This window comes from Ambystoma mexicanum, chromosome 2p (genome assembly GCF_040938575.1).
Source record: "Ambystoma mexicanum isolate Mex_15411 chromosome 2p, UKY_AmexF1_1, whole genome shotgun sequence".
In the NCBI taxonomy this organism is placed as follows: Eukaryota; Metazoa; Chordata; class Amphibia; order Caudata; family Ambystomatidae; genus Ambystoma; species Ambystoma mexicanum.
Window position 1 is genome coordinate 1,063,496,161 of NC_090923.1, and position 23,021 is coordinate 1,063,519,181.

At 46.0% G+C, this 23,021-nt stretch overlaps 1 protein-coding gene across 3 annotated transcripts in view; it reads right to left on the bottom strand.

Annotated features, from left to right (window-relative positions):
• LGALS12 (galectin 12) overlaps nucleotides 1-23,021 on the bottom strand; it is a 214,492-nt gene that overhangs the window by 187,524 nt on the left and 3,947 nt on the right. For all 3 annotated transcript variants that reach the window (XM_069644993.1, XM_069644995.1, XM_069644994.1), the window contains exon 2: nucleotides 1,287-1,375. In XM_069644993.1, the coding sequence (XP_069501094.1) occupies nucleotides 1,287-1,375 (89 nt within the window). The remainder of the gene's footprint in view (nucleotides 1-1,286; nucleotides 1,376-23,021) is intronic.

A 23,021-nucleotide genomic window follows, 5' to 3' on the forward strand; every position in this document is an offset into this window, starting at 1 on the left:
CCTAGTAAGATCTTTGTTTTTGTTCTCCTCTGTTCCCCTCCCTTTGCCTGGTCGCGCTCTGAAACACCTGTGTACGAGCGTGATATAAATAAAATATCATAACGCTTTTCCCTCTCGCATTGCTCTTGAGTGACAGTGAGGTGGTGCCAATGTGTCCATTTGTATCCTTTGGCGTTCAAATGCGTTCAGTCATTTAAGAGGAAGCGCTGAAGAGGCAGGGCGTCTTGGGAGGGCCCCGATAGGGACTCACCTCGAGATCAACAAGACTTGCTGTGCCCGAGGCTCACTAAATGCCCTGCTGGCAGCGGTCGAATTGTATGAAAAAAATAAGTAGTGGCACTAGGTTCCCTGTTGACCTGTTCCAACTCTCCACAAACCCCATCGCTATGCCCCATCCCATGCGCAATCCAAACCCCCCCACAAACACACCCACTGTTTAAGGGAACGGTCAGGGCAATGCAAGTTTCAGTTTATTCCTACACTTTTATTTTAAAACTAAACCATTCCAGAATGGTTGCTTTTTAAAATAAAAGTATAGGAACTCTGCGTACTGGTCACCTGGTCACCCTCTGAACTCGGGCCCAGGCTCCTGCATGTCCAGTTGCCCTGACACTGCCTCCGGGCTCCCCAGCACTTAGGCGTCTGTATCTGCAACCCTACAGTCCCTTCTCTCTGAATTTATGAGCCACCCGCTGGCTGCACTTGTGAATTAACTGCACTTTCCCCGTTCGCTCCCCCCTGGCACTTCTCCCCTTCCCTCTTACCTTCACTGGCGCGATCTGTATCGCACAAGGCCTAGTAAGATCGTTATTTTGTACTCCCTTTGTTTCCTCCTCCTCGTCTTGTGGCCCCTAGAAACACTTGTGTACAGTCGCATTATAAATGCCATATCATAGGAACAGTAAAACATTTTATTTAATAACAGAGGATCACCGCTTGTCATCCTGCCAACTGCCCCCGGCCACTTTGACCACTGCCTGCTGGGGTCTGGTTAAGAGCAGACACTAGTACAGCAAGGCCAAAACTGGGTAAGGACTTGCCGCCTGCTTCTCGCCCAAGATCTCCCCATGCGGGGTGCAGGGGCAGCAGTGAATACATATTGGACATAGAGAATTTAAAGGCACACCACGTGGAGCTGCAACTGAGGAAGCAAATAGTAAAAAGTTGGCGCAACTTGACAAAGCAGTTGGGAGGGAAATATAAAAGCAAGCAAAACAGGCAACTGGCAGTGGATGGGACTTTAATCCCAGGAGGACGATGCAGGCAGCTCCGAGACCTCCATTTACCTTTCGGCGTCGCTTAGAACCATTCCCTGCACCAGGATCTGCTTCCCGTGATAGAGGCCACCAAAGATGGTTGTCATATATGGGAGGACCTGAGATGTGAAGGGAAATAAAGGAGAAGAGATCTAGTAAGAGTTCTGGAGACAGATTTTTTGTGTATTCTTGCTCTGGTAGGTTCTTATCAAAATGCACAGTACAAGACAAACTACATTTACATGCCATTATCCATTTCATCATACATATTTACATCTAGGTGATCAGCATATTATGAGTCAATATTTCTTATTTTAATTTAGGTCTTTCCGACTCTCTACAGCCCCTTAGTTCAGTGGTCAGTCTCCCCAGAACTTATAGTACACACTCCCCTTCCTTGAAAACCACCCCTTTCTTTTTGGATGACTTGTTGGTGTTTTTCCATTCTAAAACTGTGGGCTTATGCCCCAGCCTTCACTTCCAAGTTAACAAACATCATGCAGCAATAGAGCCCTTTGGCTCCGGCATAATAACTCCCGCCAATGTCTCCCAGCATAGCCATTTCAGCCTCCGTTAGTAAGATTCCTAAAATACCCCAAACTTACTTTGACACTCAAACAAACTACTCCAAAGACCTGCTGATCTAGGATTGACCTACACTGTGTGGTCACAGATTCTGGCCATAACTTTACACCTCCCATGATACAGCTTCGGAGGGCATCTTAGGGAAACTTTCTAGGACAGGGCATATGCAAATTGTGACCTAACATTTTAACCTAAGATAGGGGGCATATTACGGGAAGTGCTTTTTGCATTTTGAAGACCGCCAACGTTGGCAGTGCTTGTGCATTGCCCTACATGCCATTTTCTTCCTTGGCACAACAAAAGCATAAGAACAGATGGAATCACGAAAAGCGCAAATGGCACCTGCCATTTACACTGGATTCCTACACAATCCATTTGTTTTAGGACAGCATGAAAATATTAGCCAGTCATAATACCAGGTGGTTTTACAGACAGAATGGAAACGGGAGGAGGAAACGAATAGCCCCTTGTAAATATGCAAATCCAACATTCTAAAGCTGTATGCAAGTATACGTTGAGGACATTCTTTTAGCTTGGTATTAGTGACGTGGCTGTCACATGCTTTTTGTGGTGACACATTGTATTTAGGCTAAACGTCATTTTGCCATACTTCAGGGAGTTCTTAGACTGCTTGTTGCATAGTGATAATCTCTCCTTTCGCCGCTCGCTTAAAACACTGCTCTTTTGGGCTATATGCATCCGTCGCCGAGCCTCCTCTGCCTCTAGCGCCATGATGCCCTTGGGCGACCGTGTGCTGTACAAATAAATGTAACGTAACACAACATAGTAAAACACAAGTGTAGCAAAGTATTTCTTTTTATTCTTTTTACCACACCCATTTTATTAGATAAGGTTGTGTACTTTGGATTGTTTTTGATTGTGCCGATTGAGCTTGATTAGGTATAGTAGTTGTAATGAGCAAGAGCTCTGCCATGTTAGAATAGGCCATTGTTAAAGACTAAAGGTTTTGCCATTCTAGTGTGCTAGGCTGCATTTCTGAGCTGTGGTCATTTAATTGAATTTTATTTCTGCTGTTGGGCAGAACGCTCCAAGCAGCTAAGGTCAGGGCGGAAGGGATGCTGATGCTGAACAGTTTCCAGTTAATTGTATGAAGGAGGAAGTTATCAGGGGCCTGAAATGAGACCTTAGATAGCAGGTGCCTTCCCAGATGATAGACAAATAAATGTACAATGGTTGTGAAGGACACAGTGAGATACGCAAGAAGGCCCCAGACAGCAGCGTTGCCAATGTATAGTACTAGATTGTGAGCACAGCGCCCCATGCTGAAAGCAGGGCACTTGGGTTAGTGATGAAGTGCTTTAGTAAAAACTAAATAAATTTACAGGAGCGGGACACGTTTTGTATGCAGTTATTCATTGTGAGAAGATAACTAGGAGGTTGCTTCCAGAGTCAGCAACATGTATCGAGTCGCAAAGTGAGCCAGTGCAAGGGGCCCGAAGTCAAAAGGCTTCTTTTTGGGGAAGGGATTGTGGTGTTCCTTGGCTTGCAAACAAGTGTTGACCGAGCCGATTTCCACACACTATAGGATTGGTTCGTCTCAGTGGGATGCAACAGTTTGAGCTGTGTCAGGTGTCAGTGTTCAGTTAAGGCAGAGCTTTTTTTAATTATTATATATTTTTTAAATCAATTATGAACAAAGAGTGGCAGCCAATTAAAATGATGTATTTTTTCCCCAACTATTAATAGGGGTGCTATTTTGATGGTCACGAGAAAGAAAAACCTCCAATTATACTCTTTCATGTATAGTGTTCTTTAGGGCCTTAATGACGAGTAGCCAATGGAAATGTTAGGATTAGAAAGAATGTTGCATTTGTAGAACATGTTAATTTAGTAGTTTTTGCCTTAAATATTGTAGCCCAGAATGGGCATGTTGAGATGGTCCTCAGAGCCGTCTAATTCTCCCGGTCGTATGTGCAAATACAGATTGCAATTTGTGCACTGTATTTTTTGATTATTTCGGGGTAACCTTTACACCCTTCTGTCTCCCACTCTGCCTGAAAAACCAATTTAAAATCGCCCAGAGCATAAAAAAAGTGTAAAAACTACCCAGCTTTTACATCCCCCCGCCCCCAAAGTATTGGAGGTACCAAATTGAGTCAGAGGCAAGGAAAAATAAAACAAAATGAGAAAAACACAAGTAAAGCTGCCCAAACAGCCAAATGAAAAAATTAGTAAGACATTTAGTTTGTCAGGAACCTTTCTGGATTCATTCATTCCGTTTAATCGATCATCTCTTCACAGTGATCAGGACTCCTGCCCATTTTGTTGCTCTGCATCGCAACCTTCTAGTTCATTGAACGTCGGATTTCACAAGTCGTCCCATGGAAGAAAGGATTCTTGGCCATGATCTGCACAGTTATCCTCAGAGGTAAATTCTCCTCTTCTACCATCAGAAACTTTACATTAATGTGCTCCTTCCCAAGTTCCTTGGTCCCCTTCATCTCCATCCTACTCATCAGTTGATCTCAGTCACATTTTGAAATCCACTTCTAACTAACTTCTATCCGTGCCAATTCTCAATTACAGGGGTCTGCAGCCTTGGGCTCTCCAATATTTTGGATTACAACTCTCATGATCCCTCACCATCTACTATGCTGTGTGGGGCTAATGGGAGAGTTTTAGTAGAAAACCGATTTAGAGCAAAAGGATGCAAACTCCTGCTCCATCATGACAGCATTCACCACACATTTTTTTGTTTTTACCCCCAATTGAGGGGACTGAATTTTACGATTACTTTCAATTACTGATGGGGAAGAGTTTTTATTTGAAATATCATCAGTTCAAAAGGACACACACTATATGGGGCAATACTGCAACTCTCCCCAGCATTTCCCTTCGTACACCACTTTAGAATAGCTAATCTTCCACTGGCTGTTGAGAAAATGTACTAATAAGTCAATTGACCAGTTCCACCAAGTTGATTCATTCTGGGTTGTAAATGAACACATTTCTATTTGTAGACCACCATTATATTCATATTACCTGATAAACACACAACCTGCAGTCAGAGTTCTAATATGGCAGTTCTGGGGATAGCACTTTACCATTAGTGCTGAAAACATATACTAAAAGTTGAGATATTTGCATCGCAACACAATGGACTGTGCAAGGGTAAGGCGGCAGGTGGGGAGATCGCACAGAAGGTATGCTGCAGCGTGCTAACTCTCGCCTCCCCTCCACTTCTGTTCCGGGGTACATAGGCCAGCCACATGGGTCGCACCGATTATCAGTGCAGTTTACTTCAAAGTGCAAAGCACATCAAGCGTTTTGGAACAGTGATCTATAGGATCATTGATTTTCAACAATTGATGAAAGTGTTAACATGTCGGTCACCAGAACCCATGCGGAATACGGGTACTTTGTTAGTGAAATCATCAAAAACAAAGTTCACCCTCCCCCAACAGCAACCTAAAAGATCTCCAAATCATAGAATGCTGTTTGAGTCTTAAACTGCTCTCAAAGTGAAAGATAGAATTATTTCATCCCCACTTTGCATTTGCGATAGTATGGACCAAGAAACGCTAGCATCTACCATTAGGGCTTTTACACTGCATCCAATGCAAGTGGATTTGATACCAGTGCTGTAGCCTATGGGCCAAATTTATGCCAGCTAGGCAGAGCTTCATGCTTGTCCCTTAAGAGAAATATTGTAATAAAGACTCAGACACCTGGATGTAGGAATACATTACTTTATTTAGTGTTTGCGTATTGTACACTGTTGCAATTGTGTTCGCGCGCGGAACCGACCTGGACTCAACCACCATGGGCTGGATGGAATGTTGAAGGAACAAAAAAAACAAAAAAACAGAACTCCCCCTGAAAAAGAACATGGAGAGAGAGTGATACTGCTAGAAAAAAGAAGGGACGAGAACCCTCAAGCAGCTCCCCAGGGTTGAAAAGTCTGATCACCGGCCAGTATGAAGAGGGTGGGGGGGCACAGTGCTACTGTGGGCCTGGCTCTGTACATGGAGCAGTCTATGGGCCAGGCCGGATGAGCCCACGCAGCCTCCCCCCCCCCGGCCGGCTGTGTGCATGGGACAGTGTGGGGGAGAAGAAAGTGCCTCCCAGCTGCATGGGCCAGCCGGCGTGGCTGTACCCCGTAAAAACAAAATTGTGTTGTTCCGCGAGGTTTTGGGGGTCTTTATATACATACAATAGTGTAAGATTCAATGTGGGAGACAGTAAGGTTAACCGACAGACCCTCAGACGTTTTGGTTTGGGTAATGCTTGTCATATAAATGTCAGGGTTCTTACTAAAAGAAAAATCTCTCCCGGTTTTTGTGATCCAAATGAATGTATAGTCAGCAGGAGTTAGAAGTAGTTTAGCAACTTGGATAAGTTAAACCATGATTTAGTAATAATTTTCGTTATATATTCATTCGATATAACATTTCCGTTATAAAGACAGTATACCCTTCCGCAATTAGGACAGCCAGCCCCCTACCAGTGGGAACTGGTTCCTTTCAAGCAAGCTGAAAGACTCCTCCCTTGCTTCCTGCCGTCAGACACTCAGGAGCCTTAGCAGGTAATACAAAGGATTTCCGCCGAAGATAAAACGTAACCAAGATCTTTCCCGCCTAGGACGGCAGAATAACCAAGAAGCAACAAGCAAACGAGAAATGGCGAAAGGAGACCACCATTTCAGAAGAATGGTGACCGTCCTGTGCATTACTGCGGCTGATTTGACAGCCAAAGTCGTTAAGGTATAACCAGGGATGCCGCCCATTCAATTTAACTTGCAATGGTAACACAAATGTTACCAGGTAAGTGAGAAAGGGGATACAGTGCATCTCCCCAGCACTCCACATAAGGTGGGGTGTGCTGGCTCACTACGATATGATATGGCATTTATAACGCGCCCATACACAAGTGTTTCAGGGCGCAACGAGGCAAGGGAGGGGAGACAGTGGGAAACAGATAACGATCCTACTAGGCCAGGTGTCATTCAGATCGCGCAAGTGCATGGGAAGGCAGGAAGGCCAAGTGCTAGGGGGAAGGGAGAGGGGAAAAGTGTAATGCAAGGGATAGAAGAATAAACAGATAAGTAAAAGCAGCCAGATAGTGGCAAGTGCAGGGTAAGAGCAGAATAAGTGCTGGAGGGGGACTGTAGGGATACAGAAAGCAGTCTCCAGGTGCCATGGGTTGCCAGGGGGGCAGGGCAGGTGTGCAAAAGCAGGGCCTGGCCTGGACCCAAGATCAGAAAGGGTGGCCAGGTGACCAGTGCAGCTTCAGCCGGGAATTTCAGCAGTGGAGAGAGGCAGAGAGAGCGGAAGCAAAGAGTAAGGTTTTGAGGTGTTTCGGGAACTGGAGATGGTTCTCCTCAAGTTTCAGGGAGGCAGGAAGGCTGTTCCAGAGGGAGGCCCCTACTGAAGAGAGAGCTCCACCACCCACTCGTTGCTTAGAGAAGCGACTGACCCCGAGGGAGTTGGAGGCAGATGAGCGAAGAGCCCGAGAAAGGAGGTATTTGGGAAGAGAGAGTTGAAGGTATTGCGGCCCCAGAAGGCCTTGTGGACAATGCAGAGGGTTTTGAACTTGATCCTTGCAGCCACTGGGAGCCAGTGCAGAGATTTCAGTCCTGGAGAGATACGATCCCTGGGCTTGAGGCCAAGGAGGCCAAGGACAAGTCTTGCTGTCCTTTTTTGGATAAGTTGCAGAGGCCGGAGAGTAGAGGCGGGCAGATTAAGATAGAGACTGTTGCAATAGTCCAGCTTAGAGAGAACCAGGGCTCTGGAGACGGTGCAGCTGGTAGTGGGATTTTTTTTTTTTTAGAGACGTCTGAGATGTGAGGAGAGAAGGAGAGTGTGGAGTCGAAGATGACCCCAAGGTTTTTAGCCTTGCAGGTGGGAGCAGGGAAAGGGCCAAGAGAAGCCGGCCAGAGAGCTGCAGGGAAGGAGGGAGTGGGTGTGCCAATGAGTAGGATCTCAGTCTTACTGGCATTAAGGCAGAGGTCATTGGCGGCACACCACTCCTGGATGACAGACAGTCAGAGATGAGGGAAGGAGAAGAGGAGGAGGCCGAGGGTAGCCTGAAAATAAGCTGGGTATCATCCGCACAGCACTGAAAGTTGGGGCAGAGAGCTGCGATGGGCAAGGAGTGCCAGGTATTGGTTGAACAGCCAGGGAGAGGTTAGACCCCTGGGGGACACCACAGGTAGAGAAAAAGATATCGGAGAGGAAGGACCCGAGTTGGACCTGGGAGGGACGGTTGGAGAGGAAAGAAGTCAGCCACGCCAGAGCCTGTACAGCGATACCCAGGTTGTCACGGAAACGGTTGAGCAGGATGGCATGATTGACAGTGTCAAAGGCAGAAAAGAGATCAAGAAAGATGAGGACACACGGGGTGTTGGAGTCAAGGTTGGAGAGTAGGTCTTCACAGATGTTCAGGAGAGGAGTTTCCGTGCTTCTGGCAGCCCTAAATAAAATGGGGTGGGAATCCCACTTTACTTCTTGGGAACAGTAGTTCACCTAAAAGATGAGAAGTTCCAACTGGAAGCCAAAAGGGACAACCCAGCTTAAACCCAAAAGTTATAGGGAACTAGAACTCCAATCGCACACTATGGAGAGACTTGGAAAGGTTACCCTTAAAAAGAGTAAAAGACTAGGTGAGAGGGGAAAGATTCCCACTCACCTATGGACAAGGAAAAATAATCACCAAGACCAAGCAAAATGTTCTGGGGTTGACACGGTTAGGAAGATTGATCATTAATATGAAACACTTATCTAACATATTCTTTAAAAGTTCCAGCCCCTGAGGGTTCAACAGGGTTTTCGGCATCAAAGGAGCGGCCCAAGTCTACTCCTATTGGGTCATTGTGGCGGGACCCCTCAGGGTCTTTTCCGAGAATGCATTTGGAGGGCGATTCCCCCCCTTGCCCCAATGGTGGAATGGTCAGCGCCCATGCAGATGTCTTTACCACTTACTTTGTCTTTGCCCAGCACTTCATCACAGGGATCCGTGGAGGTCTAGGCCAACTTGGCAACCCATTTCTTTCTTGCGCTAGACCTACTCCGCCTCAGAGGCCTAGTCCTCGGCAAAGGGCTCATCAGTCTAAGGGGGCTTTCTTTCAAAGGTTCCAAACACTTATGCATTCTGAGCCAATGAGTGTATTTCAAGGGCATCTTTAGGGAAATAATCCCTGCTGCACCTGGACTGCCTAATCCACCTCCTCCTCTGCCACCCCCGATCGACCCTCCGACTCCTAACCCACAGACACCAGTTCCTTGACATACTATCAGCCAGCAAACCCTCCGGGTCACCCCTCAACCCCTGCCAAGCCTCTGTCCAGAAATAAATATTCTCGTCTACCTGCAAGAGCCATTCTAAATGAATCCCTCACCTCTGGTCATCTTCCCTGATGCCTTCAAAATAGCACATGTCAAGTCACTTCTAAAAGAAAAGGCATTCCTTGACCCGCTTGACCCCAAGAATTACAGACCGATCTCCAACACCAGATTTCTCGTGAAACTCATTGACCGTACTGCATACTACCAGCTCACCTCCTTTGTAGAATCCAACTGCCTCCTCGACCCTGCACAATGAGGCTTCAGACCGCAACATGGAATTGAAACCACTCTGATATCGATCTGGGATGATCTCAAGGTCACTGCAGACTCGGATGGCTCTGCAACATTGATTCTCCTCAATCTCTCTGCAGCCTTTGACCTTGTTCACCACTCAATCCTCCTTGACCGCCTTCACTCCCTAGGAATCCGTGGCACTGCTCTCAAATGGAGCACCTCCTTCCTCAGGAACAGGATGAAAATAACCCTTCTCTCTCCTTATGCCTCAACTGCTCGCTCAGTGAACACTGGAGTACCCCAAGGCACATGCCCATCTGCTCTCCTGTTCAACCTCTATATGACCACTCTTCCAGGAATCATCTGCATGCACAACATATCCTGTTACAACTACGCTGACAATACCCAAATTATCATAAGAAATCCCAAGTCAGGCACCAACCCCTTTCCCGACCTTGAAGCCTGTCTCCACGATATTGATCGATGGATGACAATAAACCACCTCCTTTTGAACCCTGCCAAAAATGAAATCATGTTGTGCGGCAATACTGCCCTTCTGCCACATCCGCTCCCATGGCCCCCATCCCGCGGCCCACCTCCCCCCTTCGATACAGTAAAAACCTAGGCTGCACAATAGACCTGACCCTCTCCCGTCAGATGAACAAGGTGTCAAAATACTGTCACTACCACCTCAAACTTCTCAGATGCATTTTTCCCTACCTCTCATACCCGAACAGACTTGCTGCAGTTATGTGATGTCGAGACTGGACTATGCCAACTCCATATACCTAGGAGCCCTGGCGTACCAACTCAGCAAACTCCAAAGATCCCCAAACACTGCTGCAAAACTGCTCCTTGCCCTAGGTCAAATAGACCACATCTCACCAGCTCTCCGAACCCTCCACTGGCTCCCAGTCGGATGAAGGGCCACCTTCAAGACCCTATGCTTCACTCACCGAGCATTGGACAAGACCGGCGCCCCAGTATACCTACACGAAAAAATAAAACCATACCTCTTATCCCGCACCCTAAGATCAAGCACTGTCCTCCTAGTGATTCCAACCCCTAACTCAGTCAGGATCGGACAATCCACCTACTCAACCTTGGCCCCAACTCTGTGGAACTTGCTTCCCCCTCATATTCAACACACTCAAGAGTATAGGACGTTCTGCAAGGCTCTAAAAATGTGGCTCTTTATGTAATACCAACCACGACCTTCTGAAGAGATTGAACCCTAAAAACCCGATGACGAATGCTTAATGTGATCCCGAACAATGTCATCACTGAATACGCCTTTTAATTTGCTATTAAGCAACTGCATGCCTGAAATGCAGAATATCGATCTCCTTAGATCATAACTCCACGCAAACAATCTCCTCCCAAATCACTATGTGTACTCTTTACTCTACACCATCACACAATTAGAGTGCAGCTACACCCCTCGATCAATCCGGCCTAGATGCTCACATACGAACATTAACCCATGAACACCTCATCATTCTAATGAAATGCACCTATACCCCATGAAAAACCAGCCTAGCTGCACACATAAGCGTCCTACAGGCCTAACGCAGCCAGAACCTAGACTTGGTGTCCACCCGCCAGACAGCACACATTCTACCACCACACCTAATGCTAGGATGCAGCTACCATCAGGCAATTACATCAGCTGCACATATAACTGGTGCACCCAAGCACCCTACAACACCCTACTCTCTCAACTGACCTGGACTACAGTCCCTGAGGGCGTTCAACCTACCAGTGCTTTGAGGTCATACCAATGATATATGGAGCGCTATATAAATGCCAAATAACATAACATAACATTTACCATCGTTAAGGCCAGTTGTGTTGTACAGGCCACTGCAGCTCTTGAGGTAATTACAGCACTCTTCATATAAGTTTATTGTGGGTGCTAAAAATGTTGGTATTGAATAAGTAACAGTAGTTAGTAACTTAATACTAATGGTGTATTCAGCTTTTAAGTTATCAAACTATCTTAAAAAAGCATTTTATATCACCCAAATGTCCCAAAAAGTGTTACGAAAGACATTTTGCTTCTGACTTTGACAATAGTATCATTCGCACCCGGGGAAGGACACTCAGCCAATCAGGTGGCTGGCCAGCCACCTGAGGCCCTCTCCTGGGTGGCATCATCTTGATTGTGGGGAGGCAACAGGGAGACTCTCCATGTTGCCTCCCCATTGGCCCACTCTCCCCTACCCTTCCCCCCACCCAAAAAAAAACCATACCCTTTTCTCTCTCCCTCCCTCCCTCTCTCCCCACTTAACTGCTTTCTGTTCAGGTCCCTGCGCTCCACACACATGCAGCCGCCATAGAAATGGAAAAGGGGACCAAGTCCCTTTACCTATGGTGGCAGCCATCTTGGTTTCATTTTTATTTTGGGGAGATTGGCCTCACACAATATGCATGCAGCCTAACTACTGTTGCACTTCAGATGAACCCCAGGGTGTGTATGGCCATCACCCCCTTCTGGAGGGTGGGGGGGCAGACATGGCCTGTAACGGCCCACAACCCTTGCTTCACTCGGGCCTGCCTCAGTGCGGGCGTACGGGCCGTTACTGGCAAAGTCCGCTCCCCGACTCAGGGGCGATTGCCATAATCTTGGTGAAAATTCAAGTCCTTGAATGGTCTTTAGCATTAATGATATTATAGTTAAGGAACACCTTTCCATCACTGGATAGGTACGATATAGAGGAGTGGCATTCACAAAGAGGCTGCACACAGTTATAAGGGTAAACAGATTTTGTTTAGTACCAGCTCTCTCCTGGGCTAAACTCAAAAAGTGATAAGAAAGTCGTGTTTCAATAGTTCAAGCAGGGTCAGGGTTTCCTTAAAGTTCACAAGATCCAGGGTACTTCCCCCATCAATCACAGTTTTAATGTTACTCTTGGGACATCTATTCACAACCAGAGAATGTAAGTAAGAAGACTAGGTCCCCTCCTGCACTCCTACTCCTCAATGCCACGTTCATTCCTCCACTTTCCATGGGCTTGACCGCTGCGGGCATCAGGCCTACTGCCTGCCTCGGCCCAAGCAGGTCCTCTAGTGCCTTCCCGATCTTGCTAGGATCCTTCACTTCCTAACTCCACCTCATGCATCAAACAAACCTCTTCCTGATGTCTCAAACAACCTTCCTCCACCATCTCAAACCTCTTCCTCTCACCACTCCCCCTTCAAACCTCTACCTCTCACCACTCCCCCTTCAAACCTCTACCTCTCTCCAATCTCCTGCTGCTACTCCAAGCCATCATGCTACCTCACTGGGTTTACACGAGTGTATAGCCCGAGATCCCCACCCCTTGCGTTGGGCTTCCTTTGAGTGTCTGCACCTGGGCATGTGCATTTGCAAGTGGGCTGCAATTGAATAATTAGTGCGAGTTTTGCAACTTGATCAAACCTTTAATAGGCCATTCCCCTATAATGGTTTTTGATCCTCTCCCCTATGCAGCCCCAGACTCGTAGTGGTATTTTCTTGGTGTAATAAGGCTCGAGAAAAGATACTCATGCCCCATGAGCATTGCCTATGAAGGTGAAGATCTAAGGCATTTTCTAATTTGACGCAGCTTCTCTGCTTGCGGTTATTGACTTTGGACTGCTAAAAACTAAAGCAGCACTCATTTTAAGGCGAACTCTGTGATAAATCTGATGAGGCCATCACTCTTTCCCTGGGGGTAGCCTCTCCTCATGTGCCAGGGGACAGCAACCGCTACCGGATCCTGACCCTGGGGGTGGCTATATGAGGGAGGACCACATTGGGGGGGAGGCAACCCTCAGGAGGATGGGATCAGAGGAAGTCACATATCCCCCATTCTGTTTTATGGATGTTCCCTCCCTCCCACATGCCTCGATGGCATATAGTCACAGACTCCCTCAACCACTTGCTAAGCCTATAGCCAGTATTCCTCAATACCACACGAAAAACAGCATGCATGGAACAGAGACAAGGAAGTGGCTGGTAATAGCACTGATTACTCCCAGAAAGAACCAACGCAAGCCTCCCCAATACCACAGGGAACACAGCATGACAGAAACTGGAATGAAGCTGAGGCAAGGAACAGTAATGATTACTCCTAAAGAGAACCAACACCAACCTCCTCAATATCACATGGGAAACGAAGAGGTGAGGAGTAGTAATGATTACTCCTAAGGAAAACCATTACCAGCACTCTAGTAGTTGTATAAGCAACTAAGCATGTCTGTCTGTTCCGGGAAGCTCTCCCGCACTGTGCTTTCCCTGCCTATTTTATACATCCGAGGCAAGTGGGTTTTTCTAAGTTTCTGCCCTATAGGTTATTCCCCATGGATGTTTGAATTCTTTAGCAATTGCTTAATCCCATGGAAATTCTTGATAAAACCCATTTGGACATTATCAAGGTCTGGTATTGGTTTAATACCGAGTGGTACCTTTTGCTGTTAATGAAGGGCCACAAGGATTGAAAGTCATCTGCGGCATGTGGCACCTGGAAGCTGCTCTGCGATACTCGTAGTCTCTTGTCTGTTGAATGCTGCGTCACAGCATGCGTTTTAGAGTGTGCAATCCACAATAGTGTTTGTTTGCTCACTTTTAGGTATGCTGCAGTTCTTTCAATGGGGTCCATGAACCCTGCGGGTTCGTGCACAGTACTCCTCTCACGATGTCACTAGTCCATGAACGCTTGCAACCCTTTTGCTCTGTGCTAAGTAGAATCCTCAATAGCATAGGTAATAGGACAGTCCTCTTATGCAAAATTAGACCTATCCTTCCTCTCGAAGACTTCCGCACTGCAGTCCAAGCACTGGTTCTCTCGAAGCTGGAATATGGAAACTCTCTCCTCACTGGGCTCCCCAACAACACTGTTGTCCCCCTGCAAGCCATACAAAATGCAGCAGCCAGACTCATCCTCGACCTACCCAAACATTCACACATCAACCCCGCTCTTGCTAAGCTCCACTAGCTCCCCAAACTCTAGAGAATTGCCATCAAAGGACTCTGCATTGTATTCAAAGCCATCCACCTCAAAACTCCATCTTACTTTCATGACAAACTCAAACCTATCACCCACACAAAACACCAGACAAGCAAACTGACAACTTCTACTCCCATGCAGACAAGCATTTACCCACTGGGCATGGAATACCCCATTTCTCCACATACACACTGCATCCTTCTTCAACATCTTTATAAAGAGCCTCAAAACATACCCGTTTCCCCACACAAAACCCTGCTCTCCTCCACTGCTTTCACTTGTCTTTCCAAAACTTCTTATCCTTTCCTGAAAACATTTTGTAATTTATTTTTTTCAACCCCCATCTTTTCAATATTTGAACCATGTGAGGCACTCCAAGTCCCTCTGGGTAGGACCAGGCTAAACAACAAGAAAATCAAATAAATAAAATAGTTAGAGGAGGGCTGCCTCCAAAGAGGCAGAGGCGGGGTGGAAGGAGAGATTGTCATTCACGCGCGGGGAGGCACATCGGGTTTCAGCCGGAACCAAGCAGTCCCTAGGTAGCTCGCGTCCCACACATGTCACAATGAGGAGTTCAGTCAACTCAACACAATGACTGATGGAGGTCAGCCCTTGCCGAAATGAGGATCACAACGGTCGTGCACGTGAACACTGAAAAGCTTTTCACTGTGCTGAGGCCTCAATCACTGCTATTTCCTTAAGGTATAAATGGCTTCAGAGCGAGAGACTGGGATAATTGGCGCCTTTTCCTTTTGAATGTTGAATCTCCTTCCTCGTTGAGAGATTGCTTGTGGGCAGCCATAGGAGCACCGGACCAATGATGCAGCAAAACTGAGAAAACAACAGTGGATTCAAGCGCCTATAGCTGTTAGTTATACACATTAACAGCACAATCTGTTTTCTACCAAACAATCACCCGCCATTTCCACTGGCTTTTATAAATATAAGTAAAGAAATAAAACTAGGATTGCACCTATCTTGCAGGAACAACGGACCCATGCACCTCCAAGGACTCCAATGAGCAGCTCCCCCAAGGAAGGACTTGCATCCGGAGGAGCTAGAAAACTAGGTCACGGCTTAGGCAAACATGCCCCACCTTGAAGCAGGCCGGGAATCTACTTTATGACTTGCAAGTACGAGTACGGTTGTGCAAAAACACATGACGACTCCTCATAGCACATAGAATGCGATACATTGTCTTTTTTTGGGAAGAGCTTAAAGAAAACCAGGTATTCAGGTGACCATACCAGCCACACCGGGCCCGATTTACACCAGATTGCACCCTAAGCGGGAAGCATCTTTGGCGCCCCCCATTCCCAAAAATGACAACCAAAAAAAAAATGTATGTTTAGAATTACACGTGCTGAACGTGGACATTTAAACTAAATGGGGCACAAGTACTGCTATGCAATGCACACACGCACTGTTGTGGTATGCACACCTGCTGCAGTCAGCGTTGAGAAGCCAAGAGCCAAGAAGGCAGAGAGTATCATTCCCTAGACATAGAGGTAGCGACTGAGAAGCATCACAGGCTACCATTGGGACCTACCCCAGGCCAGGCAGGCCCTGCAGAAGCGGCACAGGATTTGAAGTCAGAGACACTGAGGAGTATGCCACTATGCCAAGCACTGAGGAGTATGCCACTATGCCAGGCTGCACAACCCAGTGCTAGCCTGGCACGGGTACGGCACCGGGTTTTCAGGCGCCCGGGTAGAGGGGCGGGCCAGCCACCTCCCTCAGAGAGTGGCACATAATTCTCCATGTGCAAAATGCTTTGCTCTCTTCAAGACTTACACGGCAAAAGTATATCACCAGAGCATCATATGCATAACTGTGTCATATGTGACACTATGAGAGAGTGCTGGCTTTTCAGTCTATTTTGTAATCCAAGACTTGCAGTTTTATTGTCCCCAATATATAAACAAGTCTCAGCATGAAAAGTAGTGTTGGCCAAAGCTTTGGGAATGACTCAACATGCCACAAATAGCGTGAGAACACTTGCTAGTTAGGAATATTGAAATGAGTCTGATGATATTTATGCAAAATAGTACAACTGAAAGATTCATGAGTATATGTGTAATGTCTGGATATGCCAAGACACTTCCCTATGCATCAATTAGCAACATGGCCATTCCATGCAGGCAATGATTACCCAGTCATGTGTAACTATTCGTTGGCGCTGGAAGTGTACCTATAAGACAGGACAGGTAACTGAAGGATGGAAATAGAGGAGATCTGAGGAGGGAAGTACAGCTTGTGTGTGTTGTACGTATATTTCTCCTCCCCCAGTGACCGTATAGCTATGCTAGTACCTATATTAATTCAAACCAAATACCTGCCCCTCCCCACCCTAAACATTGTGATCTCTCTGACTTAGCTCTATCCAGCAGTAACATCAGACTTGGTTCTGTCAGGGGCTTGCAGGGGTTTTTCATAGCATTCTTCTGAGAGATAATGCTTCTTTTTCTTTGTAGTTTGTCCCTTCTAGTTTATTATTGTTCCGTTAAAAAGCCAGGATGCATTTCAGAATGCTATAAAAATACACAAGTAGGTAAGTACTGGGACGAGGAAGAGTAGGACTAGGAGTAAGGAAGATTACCGGTAAGTAATCCAAGCATTTCTTGACTCTCTGCCGTTACATGTTTTTATTTTTATTAATTTTCTCCTTTTCAACATGTGATGTATTTCAACAAGCCTTGAGGTTTTTTAAATGTACTTTTGTGTTAGCCGAGTGTCCAATGAGACATGGGCTTTGTGTAAGGCAATTAATGTCTTAACCTATAGATTCTAGCATGAAGCAACATGTAGCGCAAGGCCTAAATTAGTTTTCAAAAATTGATCAGCAGAGATTGCTAATTAAAATGTTCTTGATTAGCAAACAAACTCATTTAATTAGCAATGTTGTACTAATATTTTTAATGTTACCAGAAGTTATTTGTACCCAAGACATAAAATGAGCAACAATGCATCATTTTTATGTACCGACCGCTCAAGTAAGACATTTGTGAGATGAATCAGGCCTTGCAATTTCTTTAAAATTCTGCTAGACCTTTAAATCTAGTAACTTAGTTTACCTACTTGACTTAAGAGAAAGGCACTCGACTCATAGCAACCGATGAAAAAAAATGTAAATGCACTTTCTGTAAAATGGTGTGTGTCACCAAAAACCCACTTTCTTTGGCACACTCCTACTACGCAGAGGCCAGCCATGCACAGTGAAACGTTTATTCGAGATTTACTGAAAAAAAAAGTAAATGTTATATAAAAGTTTCAAATATCCCCTGCAAATGGTACCCTTTCCAACTATCTACTTGACTATGCAAGTGGACAAGTAGACTTAAGCCCTGGAGGAGTATCTGTAAAATGTAAAAGGTTAGCTGCATTAATGCACACAAATAAATATTGTAAAAAAAGGCTCTGAAAACAGTCTGGTCAGCTGTCTCCCGCAGGTGCTAATATATAATGCAATCCTAATCATAGAGCAAAGCGAGCGTGGCATGCTTACTGCAGTGCATGTTATTTGTGTATTCATTATGTAAGAGGAAAGAAAGTAAGAGACTAAGCAGATTGGATGGCGAAGCAGGCAGAGAACTGGCCAAACTAGGTGGAATATTTTAGTTTGCGTCCGTCTCACTTTCAGGGTAGCTGGTATAATGCAATAGGGTGATAAGATAGAATGTCAAGAAGTAGGGGCATCAGCTCATGGATTGAGCACCAGTTGCACAGATGTATGCAAACAGCAGGTCACAGAACTAGGTAGGTTCGCCATCAAAAGCATGTGGCTGTGTGATCATGTACATTTTCAAAAGTGTTCACTCGTGGATATGATGCATCTTCCCCAACAAAATTAAATATATTTGACACTATGAGATTTAGATAAACTAACACATTTTACTGTAAAGCATGGCTCCAATGCAGCGTTTTACAGTACCAATACTGCAATTATGCATTATATAACAGCTTACATATTTAGGAATGGAATTGCACGACTGTCTTTTAAAAAAAATAAAGTTCCTATATCCCCTAACCACCTGCTGGTCTTTGCCAGACAGGATATAGTTAGCTAAATAAAAATATTCTTCCAATTTACTTCTTTTAAGAGATCAATGCAGGGTGAGCTATGTTTGCATTGAACAGGGTAACTTAAATAGCTAGTTTTGCTACACAAGTTTTAATTTAATTAGCAAACCTGTAGAATTGCATAGCAAATTGCTATGCGACACTGCTTATTTTATGCCTTGTAGCGTTAGGTGAAATTGTGCGCGTTTGCCTCCGTTGCTCATTCACTTATTGTGGAATAAGTGCAGGAGTATTCTTCTTGCCCCATTTGCTGTGGCCCATTTTGAACAACCTAAATATTAATTTACTTTAGCGCATTTTATTAAGGAAGATTTGCTCTAATTTTTGTTTGTGGAATGTGACCCTAGCTAGATAGTATTCTTTTATAGAAGTGTGTAAAGTAAGTTTGGCCCACAAAGCCGCACTCACGCCACGGGCCCGGGTGTAGTTCTCGAGAGAACAAACAGGGCTGTGTGCTGCAGTATGTAAATGGCAGCAAGTAAATGGGCATTGCTATTACAGATTAAACAGCCAATGAATTAACCTTTGCATAGACCCTCAGAGTTCATTAGCGTTGTTGTTCAAGTTGCCTGTACCAACGCAACCAGGAGCAGGCTGCCAACAAACATCACTTTCTTGTAATGACAGTAAAATTGGGCGTTATCAAACATCACATAAAATGGCCAACAATAAACCCCTCATTCCGAAGGCCCCGGCACAGAAGTCCCACTTTGTTATGTCAAAAAGAAAGATCGAAGATGTAAGCACCAATGTCACCTGAACAGCGTTTATAGACTTTAAATCACTAACACCAGCTTGGAGGTTTGCAAAATAAATCATTAGCAGGTTGCTTACAGTTGCTGGAAATTAACCCCTTTCCCATTCTCCCACCCTTTGGAAGAGGCTGTTTGTTTCCTTCTCTGCAGGAGGAGGGTGAGTGAATGGTACCCACGTTACAAAAGCAAAGCTGCCTGAACCCAAGACATTATACTTTTGTAAACGTTGTGATTGGTTCATTACTCCAAGAGCACTCAGGGTGAAAGCTTGTCCACCATAGGATTTCAATATTGAAGGTGTCACATATCAAGAGAACACTTGCGTATTGTGAGAATTCATAGGCTCGCAGCAAACGTTTCTCTAAGTGGCTGATGGAGGCCGATGCAGTATTTTAATATCAGCATTGGAAAGGTAACGGTAAGGATACATAAATAGTACTTACCAATTATAACAGTTAACTGCGTTATGCCAATGTTGGCACAGTGGCAGCCGGCCCGGCACAAGGTGGCTTCTAGGCTCTGTAGCTGGGCACCTTCCTATGTCCTTCTGCCTTGATCCAGATTCCTCCTCCGGCAACTGACACAGGGTCACACGAGGGCAGGCTGCTCAACCAATCAACTCTGTGTGTCAGTGCTGGAGGGCATGTGCGGTGCGGCCAGGCCATGGGCCTGGCTGGCACCACACAGGGAAGTGAAAGCAACAAATGTTGCCATTTGCTGCCTGAGGCTGCTTGCTTAGTAGCATCAATAAAAATCAACGTAGTGGCTGGTGCCTGGCTTTGCAGGAGAGCATGAAATTGGAATGCAGAGAGATTCTTTGCATGCGCTTAGTCACACTGAGTCTGGCACATTTTTAGTAAAAACGTACATGTATACAACACAAGTTACAAACAGTATTAATAGATATGGACTCTCAGACTGCTGGTGCGGCGCCTCTTAGAGGCTGACACATCAGGCAACCGCCTGCATCACCCAACACAAAGACCGGCCCTACCACATGCAACACGTGGCTGAATTCTTTCGCATGGTTGTGAGGTGCAAAGAGCTCGCGGAGGTTCTGCATGCTACATACAAATGCTACACCAATCAAAGCAGAGGGCAGCCATACAACAAGTGATCAGATTCCAACAGGAAGAGATACTGGGCAGTGGGAGAAGTTGGCAAAGTGCAATACAAATACCTGCAGGACTAAAGTCCCTCTAATGCAATCGGTTTATTGCAGTATGCTCGGGGGAGGATGGTGTGGAGGGGACACCCCCTGACCTGTAGGGATTGTATTTCGGTCTGTGTGGGTACACAGTACAATAAGCTGCCCCATGCCATTACATGGATAGTTTCCGTGACAACATTGTTGTAACAGGCCCGGTACTGCGCAGGGACACTGGAAGGGGAAATACATACACATACACATATACGATGTACAATTTAGGCCATGGGCCAGCAGTTGCCCACATACACAAATTGTTTTCGCTGCAGGAAGAAAAGTGGGAAAAGTGGCTGAAGCAAGGGCATGGGGGTACCTGATGCCCCTTCACTTGCTACTAGGTTGAGTTGGGCCTTGTTTTGAATACTTAAAATGATTGAATTGCTTAGAGACTGAGCGATGGGGTGAGGGAAGAACACTACAGCAGTGGAGTGCCGGTAGAGAAACTAAGTGGGTGGCATGGGGGAGGCACAAGAGTCGCAGCGAAGAGAGCACCCGGAATATGCAATCAATTAGGCAGAGTTAAGTAATGGGCTTGCTGTACATTACGTCATGCTTAGCTGTCAGTGGGAAGGCTGTCAATGGAATGTGATGGCGTCATTGGAATGTTGGTTTGAATGATGACATTCTGTGGGGACAGTTACGAGTGACCTGAATTGGTGTGTGGATGGGCCAGTGTTTTTCCTGTGCTACACTAGGACTTACGGTGTACACTTGAGCACAAGTAAACATATCGACTTACCTGGGTTCCTGCGTGATATCTGGAAGCAGAACCCCACCTTGGTTATTTTACCAAGGCAACGCTGTCTGGAGTGTAGTCCGATGGGCGAGTCTGGTGCCCTGCAGTCCAGACGGTGCAGGGTTGCTTTAACTTCACAAGCTGGGTGAGCTATACAGTGCCTGCTGTCCAAGCAGAGCAGGAGGGTCTGACTGCAGGAGAGGCATTTGGAGTCCTGTGACCGGGTGGCGCAGGTGGAGTTTTACCTCTGCGGACACAGTGTCTGCAGTATCTGGTGCCTGAAGGAGAAGTTTCGGGAGGCTGGTTAAGGGAGGGGTCAGACATTTGCACTCGGTTTGGGCTGCTTGCAAGCAGAGGGCTGGTTGGCTCAGTGGCAGTGCCAGGGATTGGCAGGGGGTTCATCTGGGCATTATCGTTGCAGTGTGTCTGGAGCAATCATGTTTGGGCAGGCATGTGTCGGCCGTTGACAGAGAAGTTGGAGGGGACAGAGATGTTCTCCTCTCCGAGCCTGCAGGAGAAATGGTGACGTCACTGGTGCAGGTTGGAGCTTTGCATCCGCGAAGCGTGGAAAGCAGTGTTAGTGTCATGGAATGCAGTGTGTGTTACATGGAAGCTTCGGATCCTGTTGCCGGAGATCTTCAAGCCCAGGCGTCGCAATGGAGGATGGTGAGAGGAGAAGGGGCATGAAGTGGCAGCCAACCATTGGCATGGAGGATCCATATATGAACGTGGGCCGGAAAGACAAGAAGTGACTCTGTGTCTACGGTGGGTCATGTGAGGAATGCATGGTATCACAAGTACGACACTGACATGAGCTACAACTTTTAAAACCTTTATTAAATTCTTGGGGTTTAGAAATCTCCTACTTTGCCCTATAGCTACGATGGTAGTAGTCTCTACCATCAAATAATAAAGAAAACACAGTAGTCAGTCTATGTCAAATCAAAATGGCCTATACTAAAATAAACAAATGCCTGCCCTATCTCTTATACAAAATTGTGTAAAGGGGAATGTGTATGCAAAGGAAAGTCAGTGTTAGAACAAAGGACCAAGGTGGCCGAGTCAGCTCTCCTCCCTGGACAGCACAAACTGACATATTCTGGCTCAGGTTATCAAAAAAAGGCAGTTCAAAACGTGGGTTGAGGCCCGCTTGGCCTTCCACGTTTATTTTCAGTTCACCAAAAGTCATTTCACAGTTCCAACAAAAATTCAGGAAGGTCTCCCTGGTTCGGGCTCGGACCTCGCAATCACAGCACTTGCAGGGGTTCCCTTCCTCCAGCTTCCGTCACATTCGTTAGGGGTTCCCTTCCTCTAACTTATTTCATGTTTCAGGACTCCCTCAGTCAGGCTCGGACCTTTCACTGATGTCGAAGATCGTGGATCGTTGGTTAGTTGCAACACAGCGAACATGCAATTATTACCCAATGATCAAAAGGGACTGTCCAGTCAAGGTTGTATAAAAATATCCACTTTATTATTACTATAACAGACAGTTCTAGCACAATACAATTACAACCCACATTGTAAAGGAACACAGAGGACAGTTTCACGAAGGAAAGGGATGCACTCTGGCTACTGATGTTATACAATGAGGTAACCCCAACTCAGTTTTCAAATCCTCTTCCCGTCCTACTGTGTAGGAACGTCTCAGGAGACGTCTCCTCCAGACATCTATTAACATGGGAAACAATATGTTTATGTTAGACCAGATTGCAACAGGTGCTCCAATCTCTCAAGTCCCCCTCACCTGAAGAAAGCTAATCGGTAAGGACACCCAGTGCCCTACCTATAAATAACAGAAGCCGTCACATCCAGGGAGTTTGGGGGGGGGGGGGGCTCACCTGTAAATGCAGCTAGGATGTGGCTTTCCTTTGTTGACTCAAAGTCTCACTTG